Source organism: Leptidea sinapis, chromosome 9 (assembly GCF_905404315.1).
Source record: "Leptidea sinapis chromosome 9, ilLepSina1.1, whole genome shotgun sequence".
NCBI classification, from domain to species: domain Eukaryota; kingdom Metazoa; phylum Arthropoda; class Insecta; order Lepidoptera; family Pieridae; genus Leptidea; species Leptidea sinapis.
Window position 1 is genome coordinate 2,103,835 of NC_066273.1, and position 17,307 is coordinate 2,121,141.

Consider the following 17,307-nt stretch of genomic DNA (forward strand, 5'->3'; position numbering starts at 1 on the left):
TTTACATTCAAAAATAATATTTATTTTATAATAGATACAAACATATTTCACATTATTCATTAATAAACCTCAAAAACAACTAACAAAATTTGTGACATAATAAATTGTTACGCAAAAACGAAACGATTATAGTATCAGTCACTTTTACTGTTATCAGATAAGCCTTTTCTTCTGAGGCTATAATTTGGAATGGTTAAATCATCCTTGTCGGATATGGAATGGTTGCGAAGAGAATTGGAAGTTACTTTCACGGAAGACAACTCTTCTGCATTGCTAAATAAGCTCTCCGATGTATTAGAGCTTGAAGTAGAATGATAAGTAGCAGATCTATAGATTTGTACCGGGGTTGAAGTCCGGGCCCGAACAATAGGACTTAGCACACCCGAATGTTCTTCTCGTGTCTTAGACGCGTTCTTAATTTCATCAGGCATTTTAGTTTCATATAAAGATACGAATTCATTGTCATTTCTCGTTGAATTATTATTAGTAAATGTAATTTTTTTCGCTAATTCATTAGTCAAAAATTCTTTAACCGTCATTGAATTTGTCAAAGATGTCTGTTGCACAGCATTCTTAGCATTGTCAGTTTCATTTTTAAAATTCAATTTATGATCATACGGGATAAATTCGTTTGTCACAGAGGAACCATCTTTAGCACCACTTTTTGATTTTAATTGATTTAAACTAGAACTGGATGTATTTGAAGACGATGAGAGAGCTAGTCTTTCCTTAGTTTTCTTTAAGGTTGAGGATGCCCATCCCATACCCAATTTTTTAAATGCATGCTCTAGATCTGGATTTGAGGATAAACTTAAAGTTCCTGATGTCTCTCCAAAGTTGTCTCTTTTCAATAGAATTTTGTCTGCGAATTTCTTTTCCTTTTTAATTTTCGACAGAGCTAAAAGCGACATGGAGGACTCTGATGATAAACTTGTGGTATTAGTATTACCATTGGATCCAGTATCTAATTTAAAAGGTTCGCTAATAATTTTTCGTTTTAGTAATTCGGAGATAACGTCAGGTAAACTTCCATCTGAATGCAAAGAGCTTAATTCCTCATGGGCTACGTTGTCCTTTATCAAATCTTCTAAATTTGATCCCTCCTCAATTTTTCCATTGCATTGATTCACATAGTCTTGCAAACTTACAAAAGGTTTTAGCATTATCTCGTTAAATAATTTCATATCCATCATTTGAGCTTTTGATTCTTCTGAAGATCCAAAAGAGGCTTTAGAGTGCTGAAACTTATCCTTCTGTGATATAGAGCCACTGTTGGAATGATCTTCCTTAAATTCATGAGAAGTGCCTTCTTGAGTTTTAGGATGTTCTTCCTGGTTTGACAAAGTGCTCTCTTTGTAGAGCTGCTTTCGAGAAGAATTACTCTTTAAATTTACACTCATGGGCGAGTCTACCTCCATTACCGTCGACAACTCATGGGGAACGGCTGTAATGTCATGAACATTTTTTAAATTTACACGTGATAGTGCCGGGGGAGGTTTACCCCTACTTTTAGATTGATCAGATTTAGCTTTACTCTCGGGACCATTGGGATCGTTATTTATGCTTGAAGTCGATGTTGATGCAAGAACAGCCGAAGGTTTAGGAATATCTGTCAATATTTGCACAAACTGGATTTTTTCTTTGCTCGGTTCCCTAACGTCTGCTTGAATTTTGTTTTCAGGCAAAATCCTAGAACTAGATTGCGTTATTTGTGCACTTATTGTATTCTTTTTAATCTCCGATTCCGAAGCAGAATCCGATGTGGAAACTTGACCATACACTAAAGATTTGTTTTTTCGCACTTCTTCCAGAACTTTCGCCAAGTTTGACAATCTCTTAGTACATCTTTCAGTTAAATCAGCAATTTTTTCCATATTATGAAGTTTGTTTTCAGCTAATTTCATGAAGTTAATATCGCTATCAATTGCACTAGTTTGAGTGGAAATATCTGCTGGGTGGAACTTTGATGTTTTTTTAAATTCTCTATAATTTGATTTCTCCGAATCAGTTGAAAACGATGTTGCTGTTGCGCGATTTGGTGGTAATCTATACGCGTCACGATGACGAGTATCGCATGAGGAGTATTGTACTGAACAACGCCGTCTTGGAGATTTATTATTTCTTCTTACTGTAGTTGTACTAGGCAGAGAACATTTCTTTCTAAGGTTAAAAGTACTTTTACTTCCAAAGTTATGTCTCGCCAGGAAGTTTTCTTTTACATTTTTACTAAAATGATTATGTGATGAGCAGGGTTCGTTCGACGAAGATGATCGTGGTTGAGGCCTGTCAACAACATCATGATCTCGTTTATGCGATTCTCTAGATCTTTTGGTTTTTACAAAATGCTTTGAAATATTTAAGGACTTAACTTTATGAACATGCTTTTTCCTAGCCAGGTTTGAATTGACATTAATTTGCTTTTCTGACCCCAATATGTTGCTGGAATAAGTTTTAGTATTCTCAACTTCCTTCTGGAGCTTTTTCGTAATTTGTTGTTCCACCATAACTTTTATTTGCTCGAGGGAAATTTTGTTTTCAGCATGTTTATAATACTTTCCTATATTGTTTGAATCATTGATAATGGAACTCCCTGGTGTTTCTATAGCACTGCATTCTTGATTAATCACTTGAACAGCCTTTAGAGTTCCTTTGTTGAGTCCAAGGAGTTTGTTTACATATTGTTTAACCACTGGATTAATATTAACATTTTTTGTACAGGCCTTGTGAGATAGACCGGATCTAGTATTTTGATTTGGTTCGAGTGATTTATGTTTTTCCTGTATAACATGCGATGAGTGTGATTTTTTATGTATTTTCTTTAAGCCTTTATGAATTCGTTTGGAATTATTACATTCCAACGAGTTTGTTTGTAAATCTTCTGATATGTCACACTGAAAACTTCGTGCCGTGTTTGGTGGTGTATTGGTGCTAATGCTAAGTCGTTTGCATGTCTTCTTATGATTATAGTGTGATGATCTTGAGCGCGTACATCTACAAACTTTAAAGCAATTTTGGTTTTCTATATTGATTGGAGTGTCTTCGCATTCTCGTTGATTTAAGGGGTCGTAAATATGTCCTAAGAATTTCGGATGTATGAAATCAGGTGGGCTCATGTAAGCAGTAGATGTCGAAGAAGTCATATGCAAAAGAACCGGTCTGGCATTTGGTGAGCTAAATGATGTTTGTGTGTATGTTGATGTTGCTGGTTTCGCAATTGAATCAGTTTTTGGACACTCTACTGGTATTGTGAAGGAATCTTTGAAAGAAGTGTGCACACCAATTTCTTGCACATTGTCAGTTTCATTTTCCATGTTAACAGATTGTATTTTATCTTCATTATTAGTAAGAAGGGGATTATGTTTAATATTTGTTTCACTAGATGCATTCTCTGCATATATATTTTCAATATTAACTGACGTCTGCGCTGCTGTTTCTTTCAAGTTATGATCATTGGAATATTGTACTTCAATATCCACTTTGGATTTATCCTTTGCCTGTACTTGCGCCGATTCGTTGTCAATTTTTTTATTGCTTTTGTCAATTATATCACTCTCCTTTTTCTTAAGTTGTATTACAACTTCATAGTTATTATCTTTCAGAAAACCAGATGCTCCTATATAAAACTTCGCTGCTTCGTGATCTCCATCGAAAGGTTTTAGAAAATCGAAATCCTGCATTGTTTTACTTGGCTTTTGAATATCTGCAGTTTTATATAAATTTGTCGACGAAGTCACCGAAGGTTGGGTTGCTGGTGCTTTAGCTGAGTATGCCTCTTCTCGGGTCCTGAATCATTAAAAAAATAGACTATATTTGCACTTGCTTCTTATAAGTTATGCCTATTACTTATAATAATTTAAACTAGAAAACAAATAACATGTAAATATTTATCAGCAACTTTCTGATTCGGTTCGTTGATGTTTTTAAAATGATAAAATTATGCATGATATCAGTACCTGTTGTCGCCGTTACTAATGTCCCGTCGAATGCAATCTGAAAAAATAAAAAACAATATATTTAAAAAGTGTGATAATCATATTTAAAATGTCAAAACTATTATGAATTAATATTTAATAGTGATATAAAGAAATTTATTTATACCTTTTTCATGGTCGTTGTGTGGTGTTGTGGATCGGTTTCTCTTACAGTTGTCATTCGAGGACACATTTATTTTATCATCTTCAGCGAAATGAATAGCTGCGACATTGTCCCTGAAATAAAAAAAAAATAAAACACTAGCGACATATCATGAACTGTGACCTGAAGTACAATCCTTGCAAGACTAGAAATAGGATTAAAACTTGTAAGGTTTGGATGTCTGAAGAAGGAATTTTAGTTTTGATGTCTGTACTATTGAAAACTCAACTACAATTCACCTTCAGGCTGCATTTAGTGCTCGACCGACGTTAAGCGCTGACGTCGGTCATGCGTAGCTATAAAAATGAAAACAAATAAACGCGCACAGTCCAGCGCTGATGAATCGCTACGCGCTGATAGCCGTCGGTCCGCTGACGCACTATGGCGATAATATAATGCAATTGTTCACGCGCAATCAACTTTGCTGTCAGCTGAGCAATAAAACATGGTCGTAGCGCGTACGGATACGGGCTACGCTCGACCAACGTCAGCGCTGACCGTCGGTCGAGCACTAAATGCAGCCTTAAAGCGTTCAAATACTAATATAGAAATTCAGCTAAACTTTTCCGATTCATTAGTACCTACAAAGGGTAAATAAAGGTATTTTACTTTTTATCTATATATATATATATATATATTATTATAAAAGATTTCCACGTATATAGTCAGTCACTCATCACGATATCTCTGGATCCATTAGAGCTAAAGACTTGAAATTTGGTAGGAATATTCTTTTCACCGAGTAGAGGACAGCTAAGAACGGATTTTACGAAATTCCACCCGCAAGAGTTTTTTTTTTATTATGAACAGAACAACGTCTGTCGGGTCAGCTAGTTATCTATAAAATGACAGCCAAAGGATGGATGGATGCGATGTATGAATCGAGCAACACTGTAATGTGAAATTGTGAATGAGTTGATGAATGAATGACAAGAGTGTTGCCTGTGTTTCCTATGAGACAAAAATACGAGACGAGCAGAACGTGGTACGACCTGCCCATTGTAATGCAGTAAGATTTTGACGTCGGCATCGCAACTACTCTTGTTACTTTGAGCCCTGATTACATCAGTGACACGAACTTTAAACGAGTTCAAATGCTAGTCTTGATCTCCATTAAACACAAAGCGATTTCAGCAATTCCTTTAGAATGTGTTGACTTACATAAAGGATTGGTCTCCACTGCGCTCCAACTAAGAACAATAGCTTTTTTATTACGGCAACTTTATATAGTAGTGTATATTGGCTATTTCTAATCTAGGAATAAAGGATGCTTGTGTGCGTAGCTTCTTGACGGCTAACGGCAACGTTGTTATAATACAGTGAAATTAATAAAACACAAAATACTTTCTTATGATATGTGATCCCAGTGTCTTTCTTATTTCTTGTAGTATTATTTTAACAAAGTTTTACTTCGCAACGGCATTTTAGTTTCAACTGTTAGCGTCACACATTGTTCGAGACTGGCTCGAGTACAACTAATACTACGCCCACTTGGGCGTAGTATTAGTTGCCGCACTTTGCAATTACGCCTGCGGTGTCTAGCTGGAGCGCAGCAGAGACCAATCCTTAATTCAAATATTTTTATTCAAAATAGGATGTGACATCACTTATTGAAAGTCAAAAACTACCACCCATTCCAAAATAAATGCCTCAGACCTAAGAAGAACGGGCGCAACAAATTCAGCGGGCTTGTTGGTGAAAACGAGATGGTTGATGGCGGAGGTAAAATTAACTACCAAATAAAAATGATGATCAATAATGATTACCACCACGGTTTTAGTCCAGCTGAAGTCGTCCAAAAGTTAGTCTTGGTTGAACAGTAGCTAAGAATATTGCACGATTCACTGGGAGAAAGACATAAGGATAAAGTTATTGTGGCCGACTTTAAGAAATAAAATTATACTATTATGGCCATATCAATTGTTACAACTTTAAACATTTTTTGGAACGCGTTTATTAGTTAGAGACTTCAATAATATTCTATTACTATCCATACTCAATTATTATATTAACTTGGAATAAAGAAGCACTTAAATATGCGAATAACCTATTCTGAAATATACAGAAAACTTACCCTGTTTCTTTAGCTTTGTAGATACCTAAAACAAAAAGAAAAATAAGTAATGTGAGACAGAATTGGATACCATAAGAACACACAAAACAATATAGAAATACCTTCACTTAAATTTTCAAATCCTTCATTATCTTGCTCAACTGTACCTTCATTTTTCGTCTTTTCTATAGATTTACTCATATTACTAGAAATCTTACTCGCGTTCCTCGATTTCTTACATTTCTTCGACCTTTTCTCCATTTTCGATTGCACAATTTTATAAATTATAATTTTATCACCGTCGGAGAGTCTATGATCGTTTTTACTTTTATGTTTTTGTATCTCTTGAACAGTATCCTTCAATGAACTAGATTCAGACGAGATAGAATCAGTATCAGTATCACTACTAATGTGTTCTACAAAGACAGTTTCTTCAGTTCTTTTGTTAGTGTTGTCATCCTTTGACGGAGGTGTGTGTTTGTGACGAGATCTGTACTCATGGTAAGTATCAATGTCGCTAAATTTGACTGTATTATTGCATTTAGCATCGTTATCAAGAGGAAGCGTGTGTATAACTAGATTTCCATCACCTTCAGGAACCGGTAGCCAATCATATTTCTTATGCCTGTTAACTGGGCTTCCAGTATTATCAGATTTACTAGGTGTCCTACGTGTGTGCTGTAAATTATAACCAAAACAATAACTTTAACATCCCAAATTAGTATTTTCAGTTTTATTTACGAAAATAAAGGATGCGACGACCAGGACGTTCAACTGATGATAATTGATACGCCCTGGCCATTACAATGCAGTTCCACTCAGGATTCTTAATAAACCCAAAAATTCTGAGCGGCACTACAATTTCACTCGTCACCTTGAGACAAGAAATTAACTCTCAGACCGAAACACAATAATGCGTAGACATTACTGCTTCACCGCAGAAATAAACCCCGTTGTGGTACCCATAATCTAGCTAGCATCCTGTGCAAAGGAGCCTCCTACTGGCAAAACCCCTTAGTCGCCTCTTAAATTACCCTTGGGCTTGAGACTTTCCTATTCTTTTTATGCCCCAGGGAAACACAGGCTGCAGTGTTAAATATAACTTTTCTTGTGGTTAGGACTAGTGAAGTGCACTCAGGATTAAATTGGCACAAAATGAGACACAAAAATTAGTTACCTTACAATTTTTTCTACAATGTTCTCTTTGCAAATTTGTGAATTCCTCATGCAATTTTCTTTGATGCTTCTCTGTGACAATTTTTTGTCTATCATCATCCATAAACGCCTCCCTCTACAAAAATTTTATTCAAATTCAGATATTTTTATTCAAAATAGGATTTAATGTCACTTCTTGAACGTCAAAACCACCCATAGGTAAAAGCATGACTCAGACTTGAGAAGGATGGGCGTAGGGCAACCAGGCCAGTTGGCTTCTTATTTTTTTTTAAATAGAATTTCGTTAAATTATAATATAGTACAAATCTGAGGGTAGTCCTCCATTCCCAATGTATGGTATCATAACATCATGTTATACAACTTCATTTACTTTGACATCAAATCCTACAAAAACTATCCCAAACAAATTGGTGAATTTTTTATGGAAAAGGAAGATAATCCAGCACATACAGGCTGCACCTGATTTGTGATTACTGCAGATCCATACTCTCTTGCGACACGTCAAATAAACGTAGATATGAAGTTCAAAAACAGAAAACATGGGCGAGATTCACCCAGGGACGGATACTTTTAAATATGGATGTAGCGGAAATGATAGAGCAGATGAACTGCTAGTCAGGGATCCAGCAAATTATTAAACAAAGCCCAAGCAGAAACCAGCTAGGATTCTGCTCTAAGTGACATGCATGACCATAGATACAATAACGGCCTCAACTACAGGGCTTGACTGTTATCAAAGCTTTACTCTACTACTTTACTTTACTCTTTGAGAGAATATTGGATGGTGAGAGCATATGCATAATGAGCAAACAAACAAGACAATTCCACCTCAATAAGAGAGAATGTCACTATACTTTAGGTCAGGTTTGGGTTGGCTGGAATAATAGAGCCAACATTTATTATCCGAAGGCCTTCATAGTGTCTAGGACCTGCACCTAGTGCAGATAAAGAATACCATCAAATTTTTATTTATATCATACAGTTTTCTCTATTAAAAACTACAAACCGAAAATTTTAGGGTATTTCGCTAAGGAACGAAGTAGGCGACAGCCGAGATATGTGATGTAAACAAACCTTATTGAAACTTTGAAACTACTTTCTTGGTTTTATTGAAACAAAAAGTAATATATGTCTTATATATTGTAAGCTCATTAAATTTTTGCTCAGTGATATTCTTCATTGACTAACCTATTTGCATTGAACATGCAGTACATGTTCAATGAATATTATTTAGTATGGTAAATTATCATCATCATCAACCGGATGACGTCCACTGCTGGACAAAGGCCTCTCATCCAACATATTCATAAGGTAACTTAACATAAGGTAAAATATTAACTCACAATAGGTTTATCGGATCTTGTTTTTGCCAAAGAATTTAAGAATGCCAAAGTGTCCTTGTACTCCTTATCAATCTTATCTTTAGCAACCGCAACTTTATTTCTCATTTCAACTTTCTTATGGTCAACTTTCTTGGGTTCGGGATCATTTGAGTTTAGTGTTTCTTTTAAGGCTCTGGTATATGCATCGTCATTATTATTTTCTTCACGGACTACAGTAACATTATTCTCTAGGTTATGTCTATTATTCAAAGTTATACAATGTTTTTTAATAGAATCTCCAATTGAGTTTTTAGATCTTTCTGTTTTATTACCTGAAACTAAATAAAGAAGAACACTATAGGGTTACACATAGTAATATGAGTAATATATAATTATTTTTAAAATTCTATTATAAAGATGAAACAATTTGAAGCACACATGTGACTAATGAAATGATCAACATGATACCATCTTGTATAAAACAGTAACTATAATTAAGGGTTCTTATCTTAGATAATTGATATATCTAGACAACCAATGAAATCAGGCCAGGTTTATTACTTTAGTGTGTGTGACAAGCTATGTCTTATACTCGCGCTTTTTGTTAGTGTAGGTGCATTGCTCAAAATAGAGGTTAACAGTCAACCTCAATTTTTTTCGTTTTCACAGCTGTCACAGTCTGACATCTAGACATATAAATGATCTAATGTTCTTAAATCTGAAACATGGCAAAGCTATATTAAGCAAACATGTTATAAATGAAATGATCATCAAAATATCACCTATTCTGAAAAATAATTACGGTTACAGGGATATATCTGCAAGCTCAATACTCTATAGTGAAGACCGAACATTATTAAGCATACATGTGACTAATGAACTGATCATGAACATAATATCATCTATAATGAAACAATTACTATATGTAACATTAAGGGTCCCACATTCAAAAGATGGAGTTTGAAGAAGTTTTAATTTTTGAACACAATTATCTATACTAATATTATAAAGCTGCAGTGTTTGTTTGTTTGTTTGTTTGTTTGAACGCGCTAATCTCTGGTACTACTGCTCCGATTTGAATGATTCTTTCAGTGTTGGGTAGTCCATTTATTGAGGAAGGCTATAGGCTATGTTTTTTTTTCAAAATTAGGGATCCGTAATAAAATTGCTATTTTGTAACACAAGGTGTAAAATCGAAAACCTATTTTTGCGTGCGCTGCAAAAACTCTTTACAATAGAACAAAATGATGTACAGGCTATAATATAGGCAATATTTTATTACTTATAAAACTATCGCGTGAATTATACTTTATATGACAAAACAACGTTGGCCGGGTCAGCTAGTAATAATATATTTTGGAATAATTCTTTCACTGTTTTTCCAAAGTCATCTATATTTTATATACATATTATTTGTATTTTTTAGTGATGACATATAAATTATTATTGTAATTATTTGACATGAAAAAGTGTATTTTGAAATACCTACTTTCAATAAACTGTTTTGATTTGATTTGAGTTTTCTTTAGAGTTAATTCTGCCAATATTTGTCTTTTAAACAATTTGACACATGTTTCGCCTCTACACAAGGCATCCTCAGGACATGCTTAATTATTATTTATTTATTATTAATTATAATTAAATACATTGTTCTTCATGCCTAATAAAAAATTTACAGTCTCAGTCTCAAAATCAGAAACAAATTGGCATCTTTAACTTAAATTCCTCTGGATGGCTCACTAGGAAACCCTGTGCAGAGCCAACCAGCGATTACCTTCTGCTATGTAATTTTATTTAATGTTAATAATTAATGAAATAGAATTAAGACTGACACTTAAACAATATTTATCTAACTTTAAAGCATACCTATCTTATAATAAGAACTGTATAAAATTAAATAATAATACATAAAGCAAAGTTATAAGCAAATATTCATAATTAAATATATAAAGTTATATTAATTTTGAGTTAGTAATTTTCTCGGTTACATCATAGCTGAATTGTAAAAGCCACTCTCGTACTGTAGATCTTACTTTGTAAGAAGAGAGGTCCGCAATTTTTATTTTATTATTTACTGGGTTATATATTGAAGGTCCTAGATAGCTAGCATGATTTCGACACATGACAAGATTGAACTTGTTGACTGCCTAAAACTCAAAACATTTGGATAATTATGGATTTCCGCAAAGTAACGCCTACTTTAATAAATTTTCTTTTAAATTGTAATGCACTTCCGCAAAAAATGCCTAAATCATTAAACTTTCATTTTCAATATTATTATTATAAAAAAAAGTTATGATAATGCTTGTTTATGAATTTGTTTGACTGTAAATAAGTATGTAAGTATTAGGTAAATTTGTAGATGAATACTTGAGATCACAGCTATTGGCAAAATATAGGACCCTTAACAGCACTATACAAGACATTATATGACGCTATACTAGATGATATTTTAATTAATCTACTGTCATCACCTGGTGGGCAAAATTTGGAATCTTTAAAACTTTTGACAGCACACAATTGTTTTTGATAGGATGTCTTATTAATTTGATAATGTTCATGCTGATACATAAATGTGTTAGTCACAGGCTGCTTGAAGTTATTACAATATTTAGTTTGGCAACGACAAGGTACATTATAAGAGTTGCTAGCACGCCAGGCAGGCACCGGTATGACCTGTTCGTCAAGTACATGACATATACTATTACCATCGACTTTTGATGCTCGTGTCCTAAGTATTGTTTGTTTAATACTTTGCAGATCATCACTCGGCTTTTTAATACTTTCAGGTTCAGATTCTCTCAAACGTAATTGTCTACTTTGTAAATATTCAGATATAACTGTGGTTGTAGGTTTATAATGTGTATCTAAAGGAATGTTTGAATAGCTGCCTCTTAAACTAGCCGGCATTTCATCACTCAATGCAAAAAGATTCATTCTTTTACTTTTGTTAGAAATCTCTGTGTCATTTTCTGATATTCTTTGACTCTCTTTGTCATCTTTTGGAATGGATAATGATGGAACATTTGGTTCCCAATCTTTTGGCAACTCTTCTGCCTCCCACTGAGTCGCAATGTCATTCTTTTTTGAATCTGTATCTAATACTTTATTATCATTGTTATTACTATTTTGCACAGAATCAATATTTATGTGACTTTGATTTGACGAGACTTTATCATCTGATTTCGATTTTAATAAGTGAACTGTAGTAACAGATTTCTCTCTACTTAATTCATTTGCTGCTTCTCTGAAATTATAAAAGCAATAAATAAAATTAAAAATTATTAGGTTAAGTAATTTAAAACAATTAAAAACTTCATTTAATACCTACCTAGCTTGTAATTTTCTATCAAGTTGTTTCTTTTTTTCATCCAGTATTTCTTGCTTTTTTTTTCTTAATTCCGCAACAGCTTCTCTCCCCCGTAATTTAGACAAATCAGTCTTCTTTTTCATATCTACCAAAACAAAAAAAAGTAAGAAAACATACAGATAGTAATAAATTGTTTTGCCGAGTATTACTGTCCAGTATAAAAAAAACTGACTACATGTTTGCAATCTCTTATCTGTTCAACATTGTAAACCTTTCTCTCACCCTTGTATTGAATTATATCAAAATTGAGTAGTATTATTTTTGACGACCTGTATAGCCGAGTGGTTAGTGATCCTACCTACTAAGCTAGAGGTCCCGGGTTCGAATCCCGGTAGGTGCAAGCATTTATATGATGAATATGGATGTTTGTTTCCGAATCATGGATGTTTAAATGTATTTATGTATGTTTATATGAATTTATGTATGTTTAAGTAAGTATATTGTATTAAATATATAATTGCCTTGTAACCCATAACACAGGCCATATATGCTTAATTTGGGGCTAGATAATTTGTGTAAAGTGTGTCAATATAAAAAAAAAAATATATCAACATCAATGTTCATTATGATCTCTAAACATTAATTACAATTTAAATTATAAAGGGTGATTCTGGACTACAGAAACAAATATTATGTTAAAATCAAAACAGTAGAAGACCACTACCTTGACTATTTAATTCCAAAGCATCTTTGTGACCAGTCCCAACATTTTGTAAACTCTTTGAATATAATTGTTCTAATCTATCCACAAGTTTTTCTTGTAGCTGAAAATACTGTTTCTCTTTGTTTCCATCAAGATCTACCACATGTTGCAATTGTTCAGTTTTCGCACGCTGCCGAACCTTTTTTGCTATATCTTTTGATTGTTCTCTAACCTGGAATAGTAAGATAATACCATTTTACAAATGGCTTTCCAAGATATACATACAGTCATAATATATGTTATTTGTTACAGTTCTTAAACATGTTCATCATACTCTTAACTTGGCCCCTATTTAATATATTACCAATCTGAGTGCGGAATATACCCCTGGGATGACCTTCCCTAACCTTCCTTTCGAATTCTCTCTGTAAATTTTAGCCAATCTACTTTCATCCATCCACACTACACAACTAAACCACCAACATTTTCTTATCAATAGCTATGACTTCTTTTATTCCAGATCACTCTCTATGTCAATATTTTTTAATCTGTCTTTCATAGCCACTCCACACACTTCTCAGCTCCATAATATTAATACTCATTCTGCCAGAATCAGAACATTTTGATGAAAAGCTAGATGTGGCATGTTGGAAAACTTCTGGCTGTGTTTTCTCAGTTGACTATAATTGGTTTTCACTTACAGATTTAGATATGGAATCTAGTAAACAAACATCTCAAATCCACAAACTCTTTCAGTTGTTCTGTGATAAATTTATCTCTCTCAAACACCATTACTTAACATGTAGTTCATCTATGAATGATGATTAAATTAATTGATACATAACACATATAAAAACACCTACATCACTCAGATCATTAAGTAATTTTTTAACAATAGATTCAACAACCCGCTATGCAATACATCCGTCTTAATCATTTAAGGTGACTGTTAATCCTGCCGCAACTTCTGCAATCACAGTAAACTCACTCGAAGAGCTTGATTTAGTACGTTATTAACTCCACACATTGTCCTTCACAATTCTATGCTAACCACTACAATTAATTCTAGCTAAAACTGTATAAAATATGATATTAAAACTACAAACCTGTTGTAATCGTAGTTTACGACGTCTTAAAATTTCATTTGTTTTCGAAACATCAATTTCAGAAGTCATTTCTTAAGTCTAAACACTGTCAATGAAAACATGAATTAAAGGTAAAATACAATAAGGAATAACTGCATTTACGACTGCTACTATATTAAATTAAAGTAGTACCTAATAAAAATATTATATTGTCAATAACTACATCATTACAATTATCTACCACGAGTTTAGGAACTTTTTACTTGCAAACATAGAAACAAACTAACTCGTGAATTTGCTCGTGAACTTCTAAAAGTTCTAAACAGTTGTAAAGTTTGAAGTTTTGAACACAAAAATGATGGAATTTAATGAAATGAATAACGTACGGAAATGTTATATGTCAACTGTCAACATCGAAATAAGTCTTTTTGACATTTATTGATTTATAGAGGCAGTTTCACATTTTCATAGACGAGAGCCCTTTTTATAATAATAAATAATAAAAAAAATGATAAATATAATGTTTATACCTTCATCAATCAGCACAATTCGGCATTGTGCGGCACTGAGTCGCATTATCCTCTGCAATTGGAAAGCTACCACTTAAACCTCCCCTAGAACATCTCACCACCTCAAGCATCTAACAAGGCATACCAATACGTATGCCGTCAACAACAATAATTTAATTGTAAAAACCATAGACATAATATTCTGACGTATACAAACAGACAATTCGTAAACAGTATCACGGTTGGAAATAGGTTTCTTAGTATTACTATATATTCTAAGGGGCTGTTTCACGATGTCCAAATATTAAGTTCCTGATAGGCTACTCGCTACTTACCTATTGAATAAAGACATCATCACAATGTATAGATAGTGTTATCTAGCAGGTAAGGACGATTTAAAATATAGGTTGGAAGAAGTAGCAGATATTATAGTTATCTGATGGATCGCCCGACGGAGTGACAAGCATTTGACAAAATAATATCGATTTATATAATGGTAGGGGAGCTCAAGATACAAAATAGGGAATTACTCGAGCGTCGTGGGCTTATTGGATTGTGTAGGCTATATACTAAAAAGAAAAAATGTGTATATTTTTATTATGGTACCTGGCAATGGCGGGGGTAGCGTGTACAAGAATGGAATAAAATATTCAAGCGCTTCAGATATTAATAGTGTATTCGGCTGCTCTAGATGTTCAACCCTATAAACCTACAGGGCTAAGGTATGTTTGGAGAAATTCACAAGGTGCAAGTTTGTCTCACTTATGACATTCTGACACACTCGAATAAATTCCAAAATCCTCGCTTGGGCTCCTCTACAAGTATGTTTGACACATGGATTGTTTATGTTATGACTTATTGACAATTATGAAAGTCTAATGACAATTGATTAGTTGACATTCTCAAATTTCTCAAAGCTCTGTAGTACCGAACGGTGGTAGATCACAGCCCTGGTTCGATGCGTCAGTTAAAGCATTGTTGTTGGATGCTGATCCAACTGCAAAATTAGGCATGTCAAACTTGGGTTTCAGCGCTGGGCTCAAAGGATTCGAACTGCAAAGTTCTAAATAGGTAATATAACCGTGCTTTCAGATTCTTTGAGCGGCTAATCGCCCGTGCAAAATCGAAGCACGTTGTCAAAATCGACGAGCAGCTTTCCAGTTACCCGACTGCAAGATGCAAGATACTGGTCGTTGCCGAAAGCTGCTCTTGGTAACTTCAACCAGCCGTCCCCGCTGCCGTTGCACATGAGGGATGACACCCTGGCCCATACGGCAAAAGAGAAAGCCGATCATCTGTGCGCTCTCTTTGCCTTCAACTCGACTCTTGAAGATAACGGAAAAACACCGCCGACCATCCCGCGGTGTCAGAGCTCTATGCCTGAACTACAGTTCATACAAAAAACTGTTCAGCGTGCTCTATTTTTGTTGGACTTCAGGAAGTCGAGCGAGCCGGATGGCATTTCTGCAATCGTGCTTAGAACGTGTGAGTTGACGCCGGTGCTAAAGCGTTTATTCCGGCACTCTTATTCAAAAGGCGTAGTCCCTGACTCATGGATGTCAGCCCTTATCTAGCCGATCCAAAAAAAAGGAGACAGTTCAGATCCGACAAACTACAGGCCTATTGCTATTACCTTATTAATAAACGCCAGCTTTTGATATACCTAGAAGGACCGACAGTAGGGCTTGCGCCAAGAACGGTCGGCAGGCAATCTTCTTGTATAACTAACACATAGATGGGTAGCGGCTATCGAAAGGAAGGGGGAAGGCCTGGCAGTTAGCCTGGATATAGCGAAGATCTTTGATCGAGTATGGCACGAAGCACTTCTCTCAAAACTTCCATCATTTGGGCTTCCCGAGAACTTATGCAAGTGGACCTCTAGCTTCCTCACTGGGCGCAGCATACAAGTCGTTGTCGATGGTTATTACTCAAACCCGAAGCCCGTGAACGCTAGAGTGCCCCAAGGCTGTCCCCCACACAGTTTTTTCTGCGTTATCAATGATTAAATTAAACCTTGTCCAATTTAACCCCAGAAGACTCAAGTTTGCGCATTTACCACTAAAAAAACCCCCATTTTTCATATGGACTGTCGTATACCGAATGTCGTGTTCCCAAGAGCCTTTTCACCTGATTCCTGCCGCCGAATTCCACCTACGCACGACACGCCACAAATTAGGATATCATCCCCACCATCTGGATGTGTGGCGGTCCTCCACAGTGCTGTTTTCAAGGAGTTTTCTTCCACGTACTACAAAGCTATGGAATGAGCTTCCTTGTGCGGTGTTTCCGGGACGACATGGGTACCTTTAAAAAAACCGCGTACGCCTTCCTTAAAGGCAGGCAACACTCTTTTGTTGCCAGAGAATGTGGTGACCAAACCCAGGTGACCCGTACGCTCGTTTGTCGTCCTTTTCCATAAAAAAAGGCTTAATATTGCTGGACCAAGAGGACAGTAGTAATCTATACTAATATTATAAAGCTGCAGTGTTTGTTTGTTTGTTTGAACGCGCTAATCTCTGGTACTACTGGTCCGATTTGAATGATTCTTTCAGTGTTGGGTAGTCCATTTATCGAGGAAGGCTATAGGCTATGTTTTTTTTTTCAAAATTAGGGATCCGTAATAAAATTGCTATTTTGTAACACAAGGTGTAAAATCGAAAACCTATTTTTGCGTGCGCTGCAAAAACTATTGACAATAGAACAAAATGATGTACAGGCTATAATATAGGCAATATTTTATTACTTATAAAACTATCGCGTGAATTATACTTTATATGGCAAAACAACGTTTGCCGGGTCAGCTAGTATAATATAATAGGACAGCAGTATAATAAGGAAAGGTGCTTGTACAATAACATTGATTTTTACAAAGATGTCATTTGTCAGCAAAGAGACGATGCTGTGGACCCGGCGCAGATACATCTCAAAGAGATGATGTGCTTTGGATGCTAAGATACGCTGGGATTACTTAACTGTCTTGGAATAATTGGTATGGTTACAAAGAAAACAATTGAA

At 34.9% G+C, this 17,307-nt stretch overlaps 1 protein-coding gene across 5 annotated transcripts; it reads right to left on the reverse strand.

Moving 5' to 3' along the window:
- LOC126965837 (centrosomal protein of 295 kDa-like) lies at positions 1–14,388 on the reverse strand. Of its 5 annotated transcripts, none has more exons than XM_050809593.1 (13): positions 14,314–14,388; positions 13,805–13,889; positions 12,720–12,930; positions 12,017–12,140; positions 11,160–11,932; positions 8,707–9,023; positions 7,365–7,478; positions 6,310–6,865; positions 6,209–6,233; positions 5,901–5,978; positions 4,099–4,208; positions 3,954–3,990; positions 1–3,783 (listed from the first exon to the last, which is right to left on the reverse strand). In XM_050809593.1, exons 2-13 carry the CDS (start codon positions 13,871–13,873, stop codon positions 135–137), a joined length of 6,063 nt encoding a protein of 2,020 aa, XP_050665550.1. In that variant the 5' UTR covers positions 13,874–13,889; positions 14,314–14,388; the 3' UTR covers positions 1–134. The 5 variants fall into 5 exon arrangements, with proteins under 5 accessions (XP_050665550.1, XP_050665549.1, XP_050665552.1 ...); XM_050809592.1 differs by lacking the exon at positions 14,314–14,388 and adding an exon at positions 13,976–14,107; XM_050809595.1 differs by lacking the exon at positions 14,314–14,388 and adding an exon at positions 13,976–14,106 and having other exon boundaries at positions 11,394–11,932.
- Between the last annotated feature and the right edge of the window lie 2,919 nt (positions 14,389–17,307).

Coding starts and splice junctions, on each gene's coding strand:
- LOC126965837 (XM_050809593.1), bottom strand. CDS start 13,873: ATGACTTCTGAAATTGATGTTTCGAAAACAAATGAAATTTTAAGACGT. Junction 7,479..8,706: donor CAAGATCCGATAAACCTATT/GTGAGTTAATAT, acceptor AAATTTTTGTAG/AGGGAGGCGTTTATGGATGA. Junction 3,991..4,098: donor ACACAACGACCATGAAAAAG/GTATAAATAAAT, acceptor TTATTTTTTCAG/ATTGCATTCGACGGGACATT.